This window comes from Myodes glareolus, chromosome 1, assembly GCF_982192425.1.
Source record: "Myodes glareolus chromosome 1, mMyoGla1.1, whole genome shotgun sequence".
In the NCBI taxonomy this organism is placed as follows: Eukaryota; Metazoa; Chordata; class Mammalia; order Rodentia; family Cricetidae; genus Myodes; species Myodes glareolus.
Genome location: NC_142026.1, coordinates 142284360 through 142300748, shown reverse-complemented (window position 1 = coordinate 142300748; position 16389 = coordinate 142284360). Strand labels below are relative to the sequence as shown.

The window sequence follows — 16389 nt, the reverse complement described above, 5'->3', positions numbered from 1 at the left end:
TCAAATCAAGTATCTTACCATACAAAATCATTTACCATATAAGATAAAATAAGACTAATTTATGGCAAATTTAAAAGACTAATAAATAAAAATGACTAATTTAACCAATAGAAAATGGAGACTATCAATCTGTATTAGCTTATACAATGAGCAAAAGGGAAGTAAGCTTATACTACCATTTCAAAAGTTTATTCAAGATATTTAGCCTAAGTTCAAAGACGGTCTCTAAGAATGTCAACCTCAAACGGTCATGTTCTAAGTGTTAATCGCATGATTTCTGTAAACAGCAAGTTTTTAATACATAAACTTAGGTCTCTTGAAACTTGAAAGAGACAAGCCTGATCCTGTTATTAATAGCTATGTGACATGAGACAAGTTCAGGATGTTCTTTGAGAACTGACTTTTGATCAAGTAAAAACAACAGATATAAACATGCAAGAATTCAATGAGACAACAGTTGTAAAGTTTCACTAACACTGTTAGGCAATGTCCTGGCTATCAGGATACAGTCTAGAGTCACCTGAGAAATGAAGCCTCAATTGAGGAACTGTTTGGATGAGATGGGCTATTGCCTCATCTTGATGGCTAATTACTGACAGCAGTGCTCAGGACACCAGAGGGCGCCCCACCCTAGGTGGGTGATTCAGCACTGTTTACGAATGCTAACCGAGCATGGACCTGAAAGCAAGCCAACAAGTGGACTTCACCATGCTTTCAACCAGGAGTCTCTGCCTGAAGGTCTGTGCTGACAGACACAGCCTCCCCTATGCTGCTGTGGGTCAGTGTTCTGTCACCGTGCACAGGAAGAGAAATGAACTACAATGACAAATAAATTCCAGTAAGAAATGGTAAACTTTGTCTAAAATAAGAGATGAGAAGTATCTTAGAATTTGCAGACCAATGTGCTGTTACATCATTTCAACATAGTCCTTTAAGAAACTCCTTTAAAATCTTTTTAAAATGTAAAACTTATTCTCAGCTCAAGGGTCATTTAAAAATTAAAAGCCCCAAGGTTACAGTTTCCAGACCTGCTCTATGACTTAAATAACCTTTCATTATGATCACAAAACATGACACAGGAAAAAATGACACTAAACAGAAAATACTAACAGAAGTAATACATACCTTATCCTTCAATAAAATTTCATAGGTTGTTAAAAGTATATTAAATTTTAACCGTTTGGTCTGGGGATGCATCCATTCATGAGTTCTTATCTATTATGAAATTTTAAGGACAAATATAAGAGAACCACCAAGTGAATTGCATTTCTACTTAATATCTAAAATGTATTAAGTCATTTAAAATACACACAAGAAGATATATGTAATAAAAGTAACTATTCATAAAAGCCAACATTAGGTATGCTTAACTAAAATCTTTTATTAAATGGAGCAAATCTAATTTTATTACATTTCTTTCACTAAAGTAAAGTCCTCACATTTGGTGAAACTCACTTAGTAAATACAACGGAATATTATGTTAATATGTGTTACATTTGTTTGTGCTGTGGAACATTTAATGATGCAAAGGTGTGCTGCAGTCTTTCCTGTTTCATTTGTCTGACTCTGTGAAGCTGTGTTACTGTGCCCGTCTAAAACACCTGATGGTCTGATAAAAAACTGAACAGTCAATAGTGAGACAGGAAAAAGGACAGACAGGGTTGGCAGGCAGAGAGAAATCTGGGAAGAAAAAGATAAAAGAGCAGGACGAAGAGGAGGGTCGGCCAGTGAGCCACAGAGTAAGAAGTACAGAAAGGGATGCAGAAAAAGAGAAAGATACAAGTCCAGAGGCAAAAGAGACAGGATAGTTGGCTAGTAAACAAGCCAAGCTAAACTGGGCATTTGTGAGTAAGAAAAAGTCTGCATGTGGTTTATCTGGGAGCTGCGTGGCAGGCTCCCAAAAGAGTCAAAAAGCAAAAATAAGTAACGACAAGAAACATTTTGGATGAAATATGATATAACTGCAAGGAGGAGGAAACAATGTCAGCACCCGCCAAAGTGGCAAACCTTGAGATGGGCATACAGGAATGTTCAATGCAGTCTGCAAACTATTCATGAATATTTGTATATATTCATAAAATGTTCACGTGTGCATGTGCTCGTATATGTGCATGTGGCACATGTCTACAATGCTAGAACATGATAAGTTAAGACAAAACGATTGTGAATTCAAAGACAACTTGGACATCAAAAAAAGATATAGTTTTGTGTGTTTATGTATATATGTTCATATGTATATAGAACATACATGTCAACGCAACTATACCTGAACCAGGAATGATTGTTAAATTTATTGCATTTATTTACTGTGTTTGTACAGCTGTATGTGTGTAGAGGCCAGAGGACAATGTAAGGGAGTCAGCCCTTTCACCCCGTGGGTGCCAGGAATCAAACTCAGGCTGTCAGGCTGGATGGCAATCACCTTTACCCACCGAGTCATCTCATAGCCCACAACTTCATTTTTATTATAACCAATTAGCCATGTGATAGGCACTTATTTGTAGCAAATTACATGTTAGAATTAAAACTATGGAAACTAAACATAAAAAGATAAAACACTTATACTCAAAGATAAATGTCTATCTTTCTAAACTTATGGGAAAACAACTTACCATATTTCTGCTGTTAATGTCACCTAAATAAACCACCGCATTCATCTGAGATGCCCATGTCTGAATCTCTCTTTGCCAGGAAGTGAGAGTGGAGAGTGGTACAACTAATAGAAAAGGTCCATACAGTTGGTGTTCATGAAACAAATAGTTCAAAAATGAGATCGTCTGTATTGTCTTTCCAAGGCCCATTTCATCAGCAAGTATGCAACTATTTCCTCTACAAAGTTAAAAACAAAAAACCATGTATGCATAAAGGTCTAAATTAATAAAGAACTGTTATACCATATGCTCCCATGCTTATGGCATGTATACACTGAAACTCTAGTATTTTATGCAATATACTATTTCTGTAAGCAACATACAATAACAAATACAAGTATCACTAGCATTATAGGAAACATAAAATGTATAAACAACGTTCTTAGCTAACTAAAGAGACAACATGACAATCCTTCTACCATAGCAGACCACAGGTATGTTAGGAGAACAGGAGTGAAAAGTACAGCTAAAGTGCAGCCTAAGAAGGTGTGGACTCAAGACAGGAACCACGGGAGACGGGAAAGTCAGTAACTGAGTGGTTCTTAGAAAAAACTAGGGTATGAAGAAATACTCCAGGAAGAGCGTAGGTGAAAACAAATTTTCCAGTTGAATAAAAACATCTCAAATAAGTTAAACTCAGACTTTATTAGCAGAAATCATCCCTAAATTATGTATTTATAAAAACATTTAATTCTTACTCCTTCCGTTTCTCTGGTGCTACCAATAAACCTCCCATGTCCTTCCTCATTACCGACTCTGTGCAATGTGACATCAGTAAGGGAACTGGCTCCCTGTGCCTTTACCAACTGCGGCTTTCTGTGCCTTGTGAAGGAGGCATAGGATACTAAATAGAAACAATCTATATGTACATCCAGGTGATGGACCCCTATAGTCCAGTCCTAGCACCTGAGATGAAACAGGAGGATCAAGAGTTGAAGATCATCCTTGGCTAGAGAGAGGGTTTGAGGTTCACCTGGACCATGAGACCCTGCCACAAAACCAAGGGGAAAAAACAAGAAAAGGACATCCTTGAATAGACTGAGAAATTAAAAGAAGAAAGTAACTTATCAACAGTCAGGACAATGTACTGGTTGCTATTGTGTTTCAGGCTGTGGAAACCACTGATGCCTCTAGGTAGTTATTAGAGACAAGTGAGTTAACCTTTAAAGGAAGAACCTGGTAACCTATAAGGAAATGGGAAAGACTCACTATCTCATTGTAAATACTTAACTCAGAATATACTTACTTGCACCAAGAGTGAGCAAGCCAATTTAAACCATTCAGCTGATAGTCTCTCAATTCTAAACCCTCGTGTCCTCCAATATAGGATGGTTGCTTCTTCAGAGCTACAAATCTTGGTCTTTGTTTCAATACCTTTGATCAGAATAAACATCATTAAAACACAGAATTACATAATATAAGAAAATCATGCAAAAAAAGATAAATGCCCTTTAGCCCATTAGCCTATCTTTTACCACAAGCATGATTCATTTGTACATGGCCACTTTCTGATTCCAGCAAGAATGTAAAGTAAAATATTTCACCTTCCTTTTTTTCTGGAACCAAAAAATTACTAAGGGAATTCAGTTCCCATATATACACAGGCCAAGGAAGGAGTGTCAAATTCATGCATAACCATTGCTCCAATGTAATCAAGTAGTATCTAGACTTTAAAACTAGCACTAATTTTCATGTAAACTATTTAAGCTTCAAAAGTTCCGGGAAGGTAGTCCTCGATAATTTCTCATGAGTACTTTCAGCTCCAGGCTCGCTTCCCGGAGCAGTACTTGCTGCTTTGAACCCAAGCATACCCTTCCATACTCTGCTCAGCCTCCCCACACCATCACCATTTGCCATATTTTAAACAAATGCCACTAGAGGAATCTCAGTTTCTCTAAAAGGAATATCTAACTAAGTACTCATACAGCATACATGACATCAAACTTCAACTCTCCATATAGGCTTGTAACACACATTCGCATTCATTAAAAAGGTTGGTACTCACTTTGCAATCTTTAAAAGGAGTAGTTTTTGACTGATTCCTGCTAAAATATTCATCGATGCACGTCTGAAACTTTTTGGAAATGAGAGCTCCATCCTCCCAGCTGCACTCTGAGTATGGAAGCCCCTGCCATTTGCAATAATAATCAGGAAGACCAGCTGCTGATTTTTGATTGGAATGAGCTGTGAGATGAATCAGGTATTCATTGTATTTATATTTAATTACAAGAGAGGCATACTCAGTAAAGGCTACATCTACATTGCAATATTTTATTTTGGTAAAACCAAGCTACTGCATTTTATGTGTAAACAGAAAACTTCTGATGTTTGCTTACATGACTTCAAGCACAGATAAGTCTGAAGGCAGGTTTGGGAGTATACACTTGCAATCTCAGCTGCTCAAGAAGCTGAGGTACAAGGATTCTGAGACTGAGACCATCATTGGCAACATAATGGGATCCCATCTCAAACACAGATAACATTTATCAAATTTATTTAACTACTAACCAATTATACGCTCCACTATCTGATACTGTTTGTGCAGATCATCTGTAAGTTCTTGCTGACAATTATAATATTCCACATCTTCTGGAGAAGCATTTTTCAGCCTGAAAAATTTTAAAGCAACAACAGACTTCAGATTTTCCTCTAAACAACTTCATCTTGCTAATAATTACCTCTTAGACAAGTTCCCATTGTCTAATATGGGAATTGTCTAATATGTTATGTCTAACATAACATAATATGTTATGTTAATGCCATAAACCCCAAGTCTGAACAATGAGGAAACAAAAGCAGGGACAAAAGACTATATTAGTAGTTTCTTTCCCTCTGGCAAGGCTAGGCACAGAACTAAGGGCCTGGCACATGGCTGTCATTTTATTCTTAGTTACGTATTTCTTAATACCAAAAAGCTTAGTTAACTGTAAACTATTTTTTAAAAAAAAAAAAAGCATTTTTTACCATCTTTTTGTTTCCTGATCTTTTTTCTTATAATTATCCAACTTTTTCATCCCTCTAACATTCTGCTGCTTGAGGGTTTCTTCTGTCTCCCAAGTGTTGTGGATGTGTGACCATCCTTTCCATTTAATTAAATACTGTATGTCTCCTGGCTCTTTGTTTTTTTCAAATCCTGCATTGGGGTCACCATCTGCTTCAACAGCATAAATGGTTGTAGTAGCACCAGTAGCTAAAGGCAAAAGAAAAATCCATGTAATTCTGTTACAGAGTCATTTTCTTTCAAATACGAAGTTTCAAGACTGTGTGTATAAAACCACTCATTAGATAAACAAACTATTAAAATACAAAAAAATGGGAAATTATATCACATAGAAATAAAGGACACTCAACATTTTGAAGTGAAGATTTATCTAGCTCAATTCTTCCTTCTCTTGAGCTTTAAAAACAGGGAAAACAGGGGCTGTGCGATGGCTCCTCGGGCAGAAGCTCTTGCTATCAAGCTTGATAACGTGGGCTCTACCCCCAGGACTCACGTGACAGAAGGAACCAACTCACACAGGTTGTCCTCTGGGTACCACATGTGGTCATATATGGCAATGCAGACCAAAAAACATGTGCATACACTAAATAAATGCAATTTTGTTTAAGTAAGGAAAAACAATTTTTAAAAATACAGTGAGACACTAACAACACACCCATTAGCGTACAGTAAGTAATATTTGGAAATTGCTATTTTAATTATTTTACTTTCCAGTTACATTAAGCAATAAGAAGCCCATATATATTCAAGACATGGGGGAGGGACTGTCCAAAAAAAAATTCTTTAGGTTGAAAGCATATAAAGAGAAACAAATGATTTAAAACATAAGAAAAATATAAATCTATTAAGTTAAAAAACCTTCCCACTACCTATAATATAAGGAATGTGTAATAGGGACATTTTCAGAAACATGTGGGCCAAGCATTGTATTGTATATTTTGACAGCAAATAAATAAAATAGATGAAAATTCACTTTCTTTGCTTTCCACACTAGAAAGTCTTTAGGAAATACTGTCCTTTGGTAAATATTTGCATAAGCAAACCTTTTTGCAACCATACCTCCTCTCCTCCCAAATCTGCAATCCATAAACCTTTCTATTGTTTCAAACTCTTCCTCCTCAGGTTGAGGAACATCCTCTCCACAGACTTCCAGCAGGTCATCAGAGTCTGTTTTCATGTCTTCATCTTCCTTGTAGCTCACATTGACTGTGGCTTGGCGGCGAGAGCTTCGTTTATCATTATCATAATCTTCATCATCCTCATCTTCAGACGAATCAATCTGTCTCTTTTTTTGTCCAAGAATTTTTTTCCCATTTTTTGACTTAGATCTGGGGAAAGGAAAGAGGAAAAGCAAGTGTTTACAGAAACACTAGCATAAAAAATTTTAAGAAACTATACCAAAAACAAAAACAAAAAGAGGAAGCCCTTTTCTAAATGACAGGCTACTATTCTTACCTGCTTTGAGGTTTCCTGCTTTTGACTTTGTTTTTTGGCTCATAGTCAGATTCTGTCTCATCACAGCTGCTCTTCTCCCTCTCGTCTTCAGATTCTGAATCTGAACCAGACTGAGATGATCCTGAGCCAGACATTTGCCAATCTTCACTGTATATAAAACATTTTTATTTAGATATTAATAACATTATTAAAATACAAACATGATCAAAACTAAATTCTATTTCATTGAATCTAAAGAAAACTACTGCTTTGAGTCACACTGAAAAATAATAAATCCCAGTAGAGTAACAATGAGAAGTACTTTATAAAGATTTCTCTTGTAATACCACGATGTCTTACTGATCATTTAAACCTCAAATGAAAGACTACTATGTGAACAAACAGTTACAAGTTTGTATACTATACTGATCTTTAAACAACAAAAGGGATTCTAGCCCCATTCATTTTGATTTTTCAGAGACTGTAATTTCTAAAAAGCACATCCTTCCGGTGCAGCAGCAGTGGCCCAGCACGGTGAGGTCTAGGCCATCCAGTCACGCTGTGCTGCATTCACCACGTGCATTGCGGCTCAGTGGTGCTCACACCTGCAGTGCTTTGTTTTGTCTACACACGGGGGAATTAGGACTTTGAGCAGTCCAAGCATGTAAACACCAAGGAGCACCCACACATCGGATGACCCTTCTCTGGGAGAGGAGCCTGCACTGCAGTGAACTTAAACACAACAAACTATTCATGGGTTGGAGACAAAAATTAAAAAATCTTATCCTTTTATGTGCATGGGTGTTTTGTCTGCATGTATGTCTGTACACCACCTGCATTCCTGGTGCGCACAGAGGCCAGACGGCATGTCAGATTCCCCGAGTCTGGAATTGTAGACTGCTGCTAGCTACCATATGGGTGGGTATTGGGAACTAAACCATTGTCCTCTGGAAAAGCAGCCAGTGCTCTTAATTGCTGAGCCATCTTTTCGCCCCTAAACTGATTTTTAGATAGCAGTATGTGTTCTCTATGAAAAAAAAGCTTCATTATAGAAGAATATAAAACAAACACTACACCACCCCAACAGTACAACTCAACCAATATTCAATAAATAATGACGTTTATCTTTCCTATTTTAGTCTACTTAGTTTCTTTTCAATTAACATGCACAGAAAATATTAGGACTACCTGCTAATATTATGCAGTTATTATATAAAGTTCAGATGAAGGATACATATTAGATTCTTATACTTGAGCATCCTTAATAAGAAAATCTAAAATCTTGAAACTTTTGAAAAGATTCAGATTTGAGATTTTGGGAGTTTGAAGTTTAGGTTTCAGGTAACCAAGAGGTAAAGTATATGCAAATACTACTAAATTTGCTAAATTCTAAAACCTCAAATACCTCTGGCCACAAGCATAAGGTAACAATATACAACCTATACTATACCTAATTCAGGTAATGTTTTTGTTCCACTGCTTGACATACGCTACATAAATTATGACTATGACCAAACACACATAAAATCAGACCATGAAGCAACATAGAAGCCAATCATTTTGATCTTGGGGTCTTTTTAAGAGCATGGACCCTAAAAGGAGCCTTATGTGACACATGGAAAAAAATTTATACTCAATCAAGATCACACATCAGCCCAAATTACGTGTTGTTTATTATTTGCTTAAATCCATGCTAATTGAGAAATGAACAGCTCGACAGAAGATTTAAGCAGCCGAGAAGGCACCAGAGTTGAGAATACATCATAGTTTTCCCCGAAAACCGGAACCCGGGTAGCTCAACGCCAGTGCTCTTCTGGCATGTGTGCAGCCTCGTGTTTGCTCACACAAATCCATAAAACAGATCTGGGGAATCAGACACAATTCGCACATCAAAACAAAGACAAAACACAACACAGTAAGACTTACAGAGTCAAAATACATTATACAAAATACACCTAGTAATGGGCGTGCCTATGAGAGACAGAGGAGAGAAACAGAAGACATCCAAAGACACAAAAACCAAATTTTCATAAACTAAGTATGAATCTTAAAATTATAAACATACAAAAACTGTGAGAAATATTAAACAAAATGAATTGGCATGGTAGTATATGTCTGTAATCTTAGAACTTGCGAGACTGAGGCAAAAGGTCATTATAATGACTTTCTAAGTGAGTTCTGCAGAAGAAAGTGAACTTCATGTCTAGATGAAATGTATGAGTAATTCACACAACAACCAAATCAACTGATCATCCCACAATCTGACGTGTTTTTCTCCAAAGTTTAGAAATATTTGGAAAGTAGTATTTTGATATCACTTAAAGTTGATCTTTAATCTACAAATATATAGGGATGGATAGGTTACAACAAATAAAAAGAACTGGTATAAACTAGACCTCAAATGGTCACAGATAGCAAATTAAAGAATTTTAGAAACTACTTTTGGAAAGAAAATTTACAAAGAAGAAATATAACACCATAGCATTTCCCAACTGAATAAAGTCACATACTCATTATGTTTCTTCCTCTTGACCTCACTGGAGGAGCCGTCTGAGTCTTCACTGCTAGAGGAATCCTACAGAGAAACAAGGACAGTGGCAATTACTCACACTCTAATCTAACCAAGTTAGCAGAGTTTCACTTGCTATGCTTGTTAGACATTCATTTTTGTTAACAATACCTGTAAAGCCTTCTTTTTGTTCCATGTTGCTTTATGTTATTTGCTTAAAGTAATTAAAAGCATCTTTATTACAAATTAAGACAGTGAAATTAAAAAAGTAAAACAACATCACTATTTTGTAAAAGTTCAAACCTAGTATCCTAGAGATCATTCATTACTATTGCATATTACAGATTCAATAAAATCTTGAATTGATTTTTTTTCTTAAATGTATTTGAAGAAACATCCAGGTGTTCTTGTCAATACATAAAAACATGTTTATTCTTTTAAAGTCTATTCTCTTAACATAATATTTAAATAATTTGGGGTTACTCAGTAGCCAATACAAACTAATATGTATCCATTGATAAACAAATGAAAAAAATTGGTATGTACACACAATGAAATACTATTTAGCCATAAAAAATAAGGAAATGCAGTCATTTGCAGCCCACATAGATGAAAACGGAACGTATCAACTTAAGTGAAATAAGGTTCTCACATACAGTGGAAGCTAAAAAGCTGCTTTCAGAAGTAAAAAAAGAAAATAAGTGGTTTCAGAGCCTAAGAGGGGCCAAGGAGGGCTGAAAAGAAGATGGTTAATGGGTACAGGTGCAGCTGTGTAAGAAGAATTTGATGCTGTCCTGCACAGTAGGATAGCTACAGTTCATGATAACTAATATTTTAAAGTAGCCAATAGAAAAGGTTTTGAATGTTCCCAACACAAAGGTTTTGAATGTGAGGCAACAGACATTCCAAGACCCTTTGTCTATTACAGTGTGTGCACGCACTGAATGTCAGGGGATGGGACGTGGTGACAGTCAATAGAGTACTGCCCTATGCACAAGGCCTAGTAATGGGAAAAATCTTGTAAAATAAATAAATAAAATTTCTTTAAGAAGTGTATTGACACTAGAATATACAAATACATACACTGACAGAAAGTAATCCACAGTAAGATATGTACACAGTACTATAATATATATAGACTAAATATTAATAAATTGTAACAACACAAACCAACTGCGAATTCTTCAGATCAAGATACCATGTGAATGAGTATGTACTGGTCATGTTTTTTGCCATCTTAACACAAACTAGAGTTATCTAGAAAGAGGAACCTCAATTCAGAAAAGAACAGTTCCATCAGATTGCCTACAGGCAACTCTGTGGGGCATCCTGAGTAACTGATGTGGTAGGACTAACATGCAGTATCAACCTAAAGAGCAAGCCAGTAAGCAGCATCCTCCATGGCCTCTGCTTCAAGTCCCTGCCTCCAGATTCCCCTCCTTCAGGACAGACAGTAAGGTAAAAGATGAAAAAATAAACCCTTTCTCCCCAAGCGGCTCGTGGTCAGTGTTTATCATAGTATTAGAAAGTAAATGAAAACAAATCCAAGCTCATATTTTATACAGAATTAGTATGTCCTTATCCACTGAAATATGCGTGTCTGTACATATGGATACAAAATATTAGGGATGGAACGCTGAGAAAAGTTCTAAGTCATGATCCTTTTGCCTCAGTCTCCCAAATTCTAAGATTACAGACATACTCTACCATGCCAATTCATTCTATTCAATATTTCTTGAAATTTCAGCTTTTGTTTATTTAGTTTTTAACCTGAAAGAGTATTTTCCTAGTTATGGTAGGTTGGTCTCAAACTCATATAGCCGGTGAACTCTTAACTTATAATTTCCCTTGCTTCACACTCTCAAGAGCTGGACAGCAGGTAGGTACCACCAAACCTGCTATTGTTTTGCTGTGAGGAGCAAATGCACATAAAGGTCCCATTAATTATTTCTGATCAATCTCTAAAAGTAAAAATATTGGTATAAAAGAAAAAGATATCTATATGCCACAATTTGTGACACATGTATCTAAACACAGGCACTCCTTCTATTCATTCAGAGCATTTGTATTTAGAGCAGAGAGGCCTGTCTACTTCTGAGCAGCAGCTGACAGTGAACTCACCTCTTCTGATCCACTGTTAGATGAAGCTGGATGCGGCTGCTGCGGCTGCTGCGGCTGTTTCTTAAGCATTGCAGATCTCTGAACAGCCAGAATGCTAGGGTTAGATTTCCAGAACTGTACCAGAAACACAAACCAGGGAGAACTGAAAGGTAGTGAAACCTACAGTTCAAATATTTACACCCCCAAACTAAATTATCTCCCTCACCCATTATATAAATGCAGTGTTCCTGCAAAACAATGAAAGAAAACAGAGGGCTTCAAGTGAATATGAGAAATGTATGGCATGTTGATTCTGTATATCATGCTCTTGGTGCTTCAAATGTTATTTTCCAAAACTAAGTGGTAATGTGCTATATTACTCTCAATCATAGTGTGGTTACCTATGTTCTCCCATGTTAGATGAAGGTGAAAAGCTAAAGTCAAAATATAAACCATGTCGCTAAGCAGCTTTTGGGGTGATGGTAGACTGGGGACTCCCCATTCACAAAACTGCACATGATTTAAATTTCCAGCCCAAGCATCTAAGCTCTCCAGGGACTGGTACTGAGTGCACCAGCATGCACTGCCATGAAGCATGGACTCGTTTCCAATCTCATCCTAGCCTACCAGTAACTGTCAGGAAACTGCTCAGTTGGGGCCTCTTGCTATCAGCAACTATGTAAGCCTGACTAGACAACTCTGTCCAAGAACTCAATTTCTATCATTGGTGTTTGTGGTGCTAGAATCCAAATCCAGAGTTTTATGCATGTTAGGCAAGGTTTGTACTACTGAGCTACACTCTCAGCCTATGACTTTTTCCAGTTACAAAATTTAACTTCTATCTTAAAGAGGCAGATAAAGTTTCACTTTTGTATGTAGGTATTTTATAGCCATTTGCTTCTCTTTTAAGCCAGTTAGTTAAGGTATATGGCCACAGCTTCTGATTCATGAAAAATAAAACTCTACTTGTGATGTCAACTGCGTAAGTTTTTCCAAAGTAATAAAAGAACCCTACTTTACACTGAATTACCTCGGCTCCATCGACTTTTGGTGGTTTTGCTTGGACTTTGTTCTCTTGGGATGTATCTGACTCAGACTCTGACTGACTTCCTGAGTCAGAACCAGAATCAGAGTCGCTGCTCCCAGATTGGCTGCTGCTTCCACCACTGCTGCTGCCAGAACTTGAGCCAGATCCAGAGCCTGATGCTGACCCAGAATCATCTTCCGACTGGCTACAAGTTGGAAATAAAAGACTTGAAGCAAAATTCAACAGGAATTTAAGTTCTCAGCAGAAAGCTACACATACAGTTTAATACTGCAATTATCTGTGGCCCAATACAAAGGGGTATGATCATTTATAGTAACAGACATACATATCTGTAAGATTATAATCTTCCTCAAATATAATGTGCCAGGCCTACCAAGTACAGGATCCTGGGCTAGAAACAGGGAAGACAAGATGTTTAAGTAATAGCGCAAAACCCCTTTAAGAGACTAGCCCTGTGCCTGGAGAGATGGCTCAGCAGTTAAGACCACTGGAGCTTTTCTTCCAGAGGTTCTGTGTTCAATTCCCAGCAACCACAAGGTGGCTTACAACCATCTGCAAAGAGATCTGATGCCCTCTTCTGGCCTGCAGGCATACACGCAGACAGAACACTATGCATAATAGCTAGCTAGCCAAATAAATAAATGACTAGAGAGAGAGGGAGAGAGAGAGAGAGACTAGCCCTAACAGTTTAAGTTAGGAACTATATAAAGAAGTTAATAAATGTGTTGGGAATGCTTACTACAGTGGCTAGAAAATAGACTCATTTCTGGTCTCTACTTCTTCTCAAGATCATTTCTGTCAATGTGTAATGCAAACCTCAAATTCTAGCACTTGGGAGGCTAAGGTAGAAGGCACTAGCTTCCTGTCTTCTGCAATTTTCAAAACTACCACCAGATGGCACAACTTATTGACAGACTATATTAAAACTATTTCTCCAGAAGGACCTAACATACTTGTAAAATAGAGTGATAAGCTTGCAGAAAGGATTTTTATTCTACAAATTAAAATCATGCTAAAATTAACAAATACATCAGCTTTGGAAAATGTAGCAGAATTTTATTTCATAAAACACAAAGCAGCTTTGCCTCTGGTCAGACTTACGGCTGTGCTGCTCTCACAGAACTGCCTCTTCTCTCCACACCCACCCTTCCCACCACTATTCCCTTCCCTAAAACATATAGTTGCAAGACCCCCAGATATCACTGTACTTGAGACAAACTTAGCAATTTCATTACAGAAATTTTTTTTCCTGACCATTTTATTTCTCTATTAACTCACCAGATAAGAAAAATCATTAATTCAAGTAACTTTACTGACTCATATGTCAGACCCAGGGAGACTGAAATGACACGAAGTTTTTACCATCCAAAGAACTTCTACCTTGAGGTGGCTATGTAAGCAGAGAAGCAGCTTCCTGTGCTACATTTACATGTTTATAACAGCTGATCTAGACATGACCAGGTTTGGTAAAGCAATTAAGAACGCTTAATAAAAAGTACTGTTAAATTTATTCTTCACAAGAAAAAAAAACTAACAATAGGAAAGGTCTTAGATTCCTACTCTTTGGGGTGCTTACTTTCACTAAAGCACACAGCACGAAATGTGCTTCCCTAACATATAAGAGCCCTGAGTTTGATGCCAGTAATAGAACTGGACAAGTGAAGCCTGCCTGGAAATACTAAGGAGGAGGAGGAGGTGGGAGATCAGAAGTTCAGGGACATCCTTGGTGACAGTTTGAGACCTAACATACTGTCTCCATAATGAAAACAGAGGATGGTGATGGGATTTAGGGCAGAGGCTCTAAAAGAGGTTCCTCTTCCTGCTAGAGTAATGACGCATGCTTATTATTCACAAGCGTTGAAGTCTGGTATTAAAGTCCAAAGTAGCATACTGAATTGTTCTTCAGTGGAATAAAGACTATGCCAGGATGGGGAGGAATTCTGGTGGCCAACTGCACAACATGGCAACTACAGAACATAGTGATAATGATACACTTTACACCACACTAGCAGATAAGACTATCATTTGAAGGATGCATAACTTGAACTTAATTAAAAGTGCACATCAAACAAATACAAACTGAAATATATACTATATTAAGTGACTGATGTGTAGTACTCAAAGACAATTTAACAAACAGCTGTTCCAGACTGAAAGAGATAAAAAAAATACACAGCCCATTGTATGTGACCTTAGTCTGCATACTAACGACTGGGGTGACTGACCAGAATGGAACAGAAATGGAAACGTCCTGAGCATGTTGACTTGGGGTTTAGGTCAAAGAATACCTTATCCTTAGAAAGAGTATACTAAGTTAATGTGCAAGAGGCAAGATTCTCGTAACCTATTTCCAAATTATAGGCAGACAGACAGACAGACAGCACAGCACAAAGTCCCTGGAGCTAAGTATAAACCTAAGACAGCAGAACTGTGGGGCTGCTCTTCCCAGGAGACTGCCCAGTGGCAGGTGACTCGATGAAAGGATGCTCACTATTTGGGATTCTATGACTTTCCTTCAAAGTATGTAGGTGAAGTCACTATGGAAATTAGAATAGAGATTTGTCCAAAATAAAAATAAAAATACTATAACTCGGCTAACCCACTCCTAGGCTCTCGTCTTCAGGTCCTGTACATCCAATTATTGCTGCACTATACTCACTATAGTAGAGAATGGAAGTAGTCTAATGAGTGTTAATTAACTCACAAATGAGTAAGGAAATGTGGAACATACATACAGAATAATATCTGCAGGAAAATGGGTGGAACTGGAAATTATACTGTCAAATAACAGACACAAAAGGACAAATACCACATATTTTAATTTCTGTATGTGTAAATGTGCGTGGGTAGGTATGGGAGTAGACAGTAGGCCTAGAAAAGCAATCGTGGGAGTGGGGAAAGGGTCTTAAAGAGGTGGGGAGAGAGTGTAACAGTATACATCTGACATGAAAATAGAATGGGAATGTATTATAGGAGTGGTAGCAGAAGCAAGGTGTGGTCAACAAAAACAATGTATGAAAATGTGAGAAAAGATTATTACTTTATGTCAATTAAAAGTAAATCTCATTGTGTAAAAAGTAGCATAGTTTTTCAGAAGTAAAAGTCAAAGTAAATCTCAAATAAATAAAATACTAAAGTTTGTAGCTAGAGTAGAAGAGTAATGTGCTCAACATTCCCATCAAAGACCAATTCTCTTCCAGCATCCCCTAAGACACTCAAACAGTCAAGGTTGTCGGACTGAGCACTAAGAGAAAGATTAACATTCTATTAACAAAGACACTAAAATCATTTTAATTGATTTTAATATTAACTTTTTCAAAGAGTTCTGTGCAGCTATACTCCCTGGTTAAATCCTCATGAATTTCATAACTAAAATTTTATGATTCTGCATCTGTGAATTGCCTGACAGAAATGGTTTTCAAATTCTACCCTACATCAAGATGGACATTCCACTCCAGTTCTATACTGTGGGTGCCTGGGATCCATCCCATACTTGAAGGTGTGAAAGGTTTGTTTACTGCTTGGCTAAAAAGTCTAAAATGTGAGCTTTGTTGCCCTATTTATCCCACTGAATCTAAACTCATTCTCTCTCTGCTTTGCAATTTAAAAACCTACCTTCCTTCAGCTCTTGATCCACATGCTTTTT

General features: G+C 37.2%; 1 protein-coding gene across 3 annotated transcripts in view; it reads right to left on the bottom strand.

Annotated features, from left to right (window-relative positions):
• The window catches only part of Chd1 (chromodomain helicase DNA binding protein 1), a 70126-nt gene that overhangs the window by 39383 nt on the left and 14354 nt on the right, over positions 1-16389 (bottom strand). For 2 of the 3 annotated variants that reach the window (XM_085686857.2, XM_048421731.3), the window contains exons 3-13: positions 12726-12927; positions 11717-11830; positions 9597-9661; positions 7108-7254; positions 6712-6980; positions 5616-5841; positions 5160-5260; positions 4657-4835; positions 3898-4025; positions 2613-2829; positions 1126-1215 (exon numbers count right to left, since the gene is read on the bottom strand). In XM_085686857.2, the coding sequence (XP_085542983.1) occupies positions 1126-1215; positions 2613-2829; positions 3898-4025; positions 4657-4835; positions 5160-5260; positions 5616-5841; positions 6712-6980; positions 7108-7254; positions 9597-9661; positions 11717-11830; positions 12726-12927 (1738 nt within the window). The remainder of the gene's footprint in view (positions 1-1125; positions 1216-2612; positions 2830-3897; positions 4026-4656; positions 4836-5159; positions 5261-5615; positions 5842-6711; positions 6981-7107; positions 7255-9596; positions 9662-11716; positions 11831-12725; positions 12928-16389) is intronic. The other variant, XM_085686868.2, reaches the window with a different exon arrangement.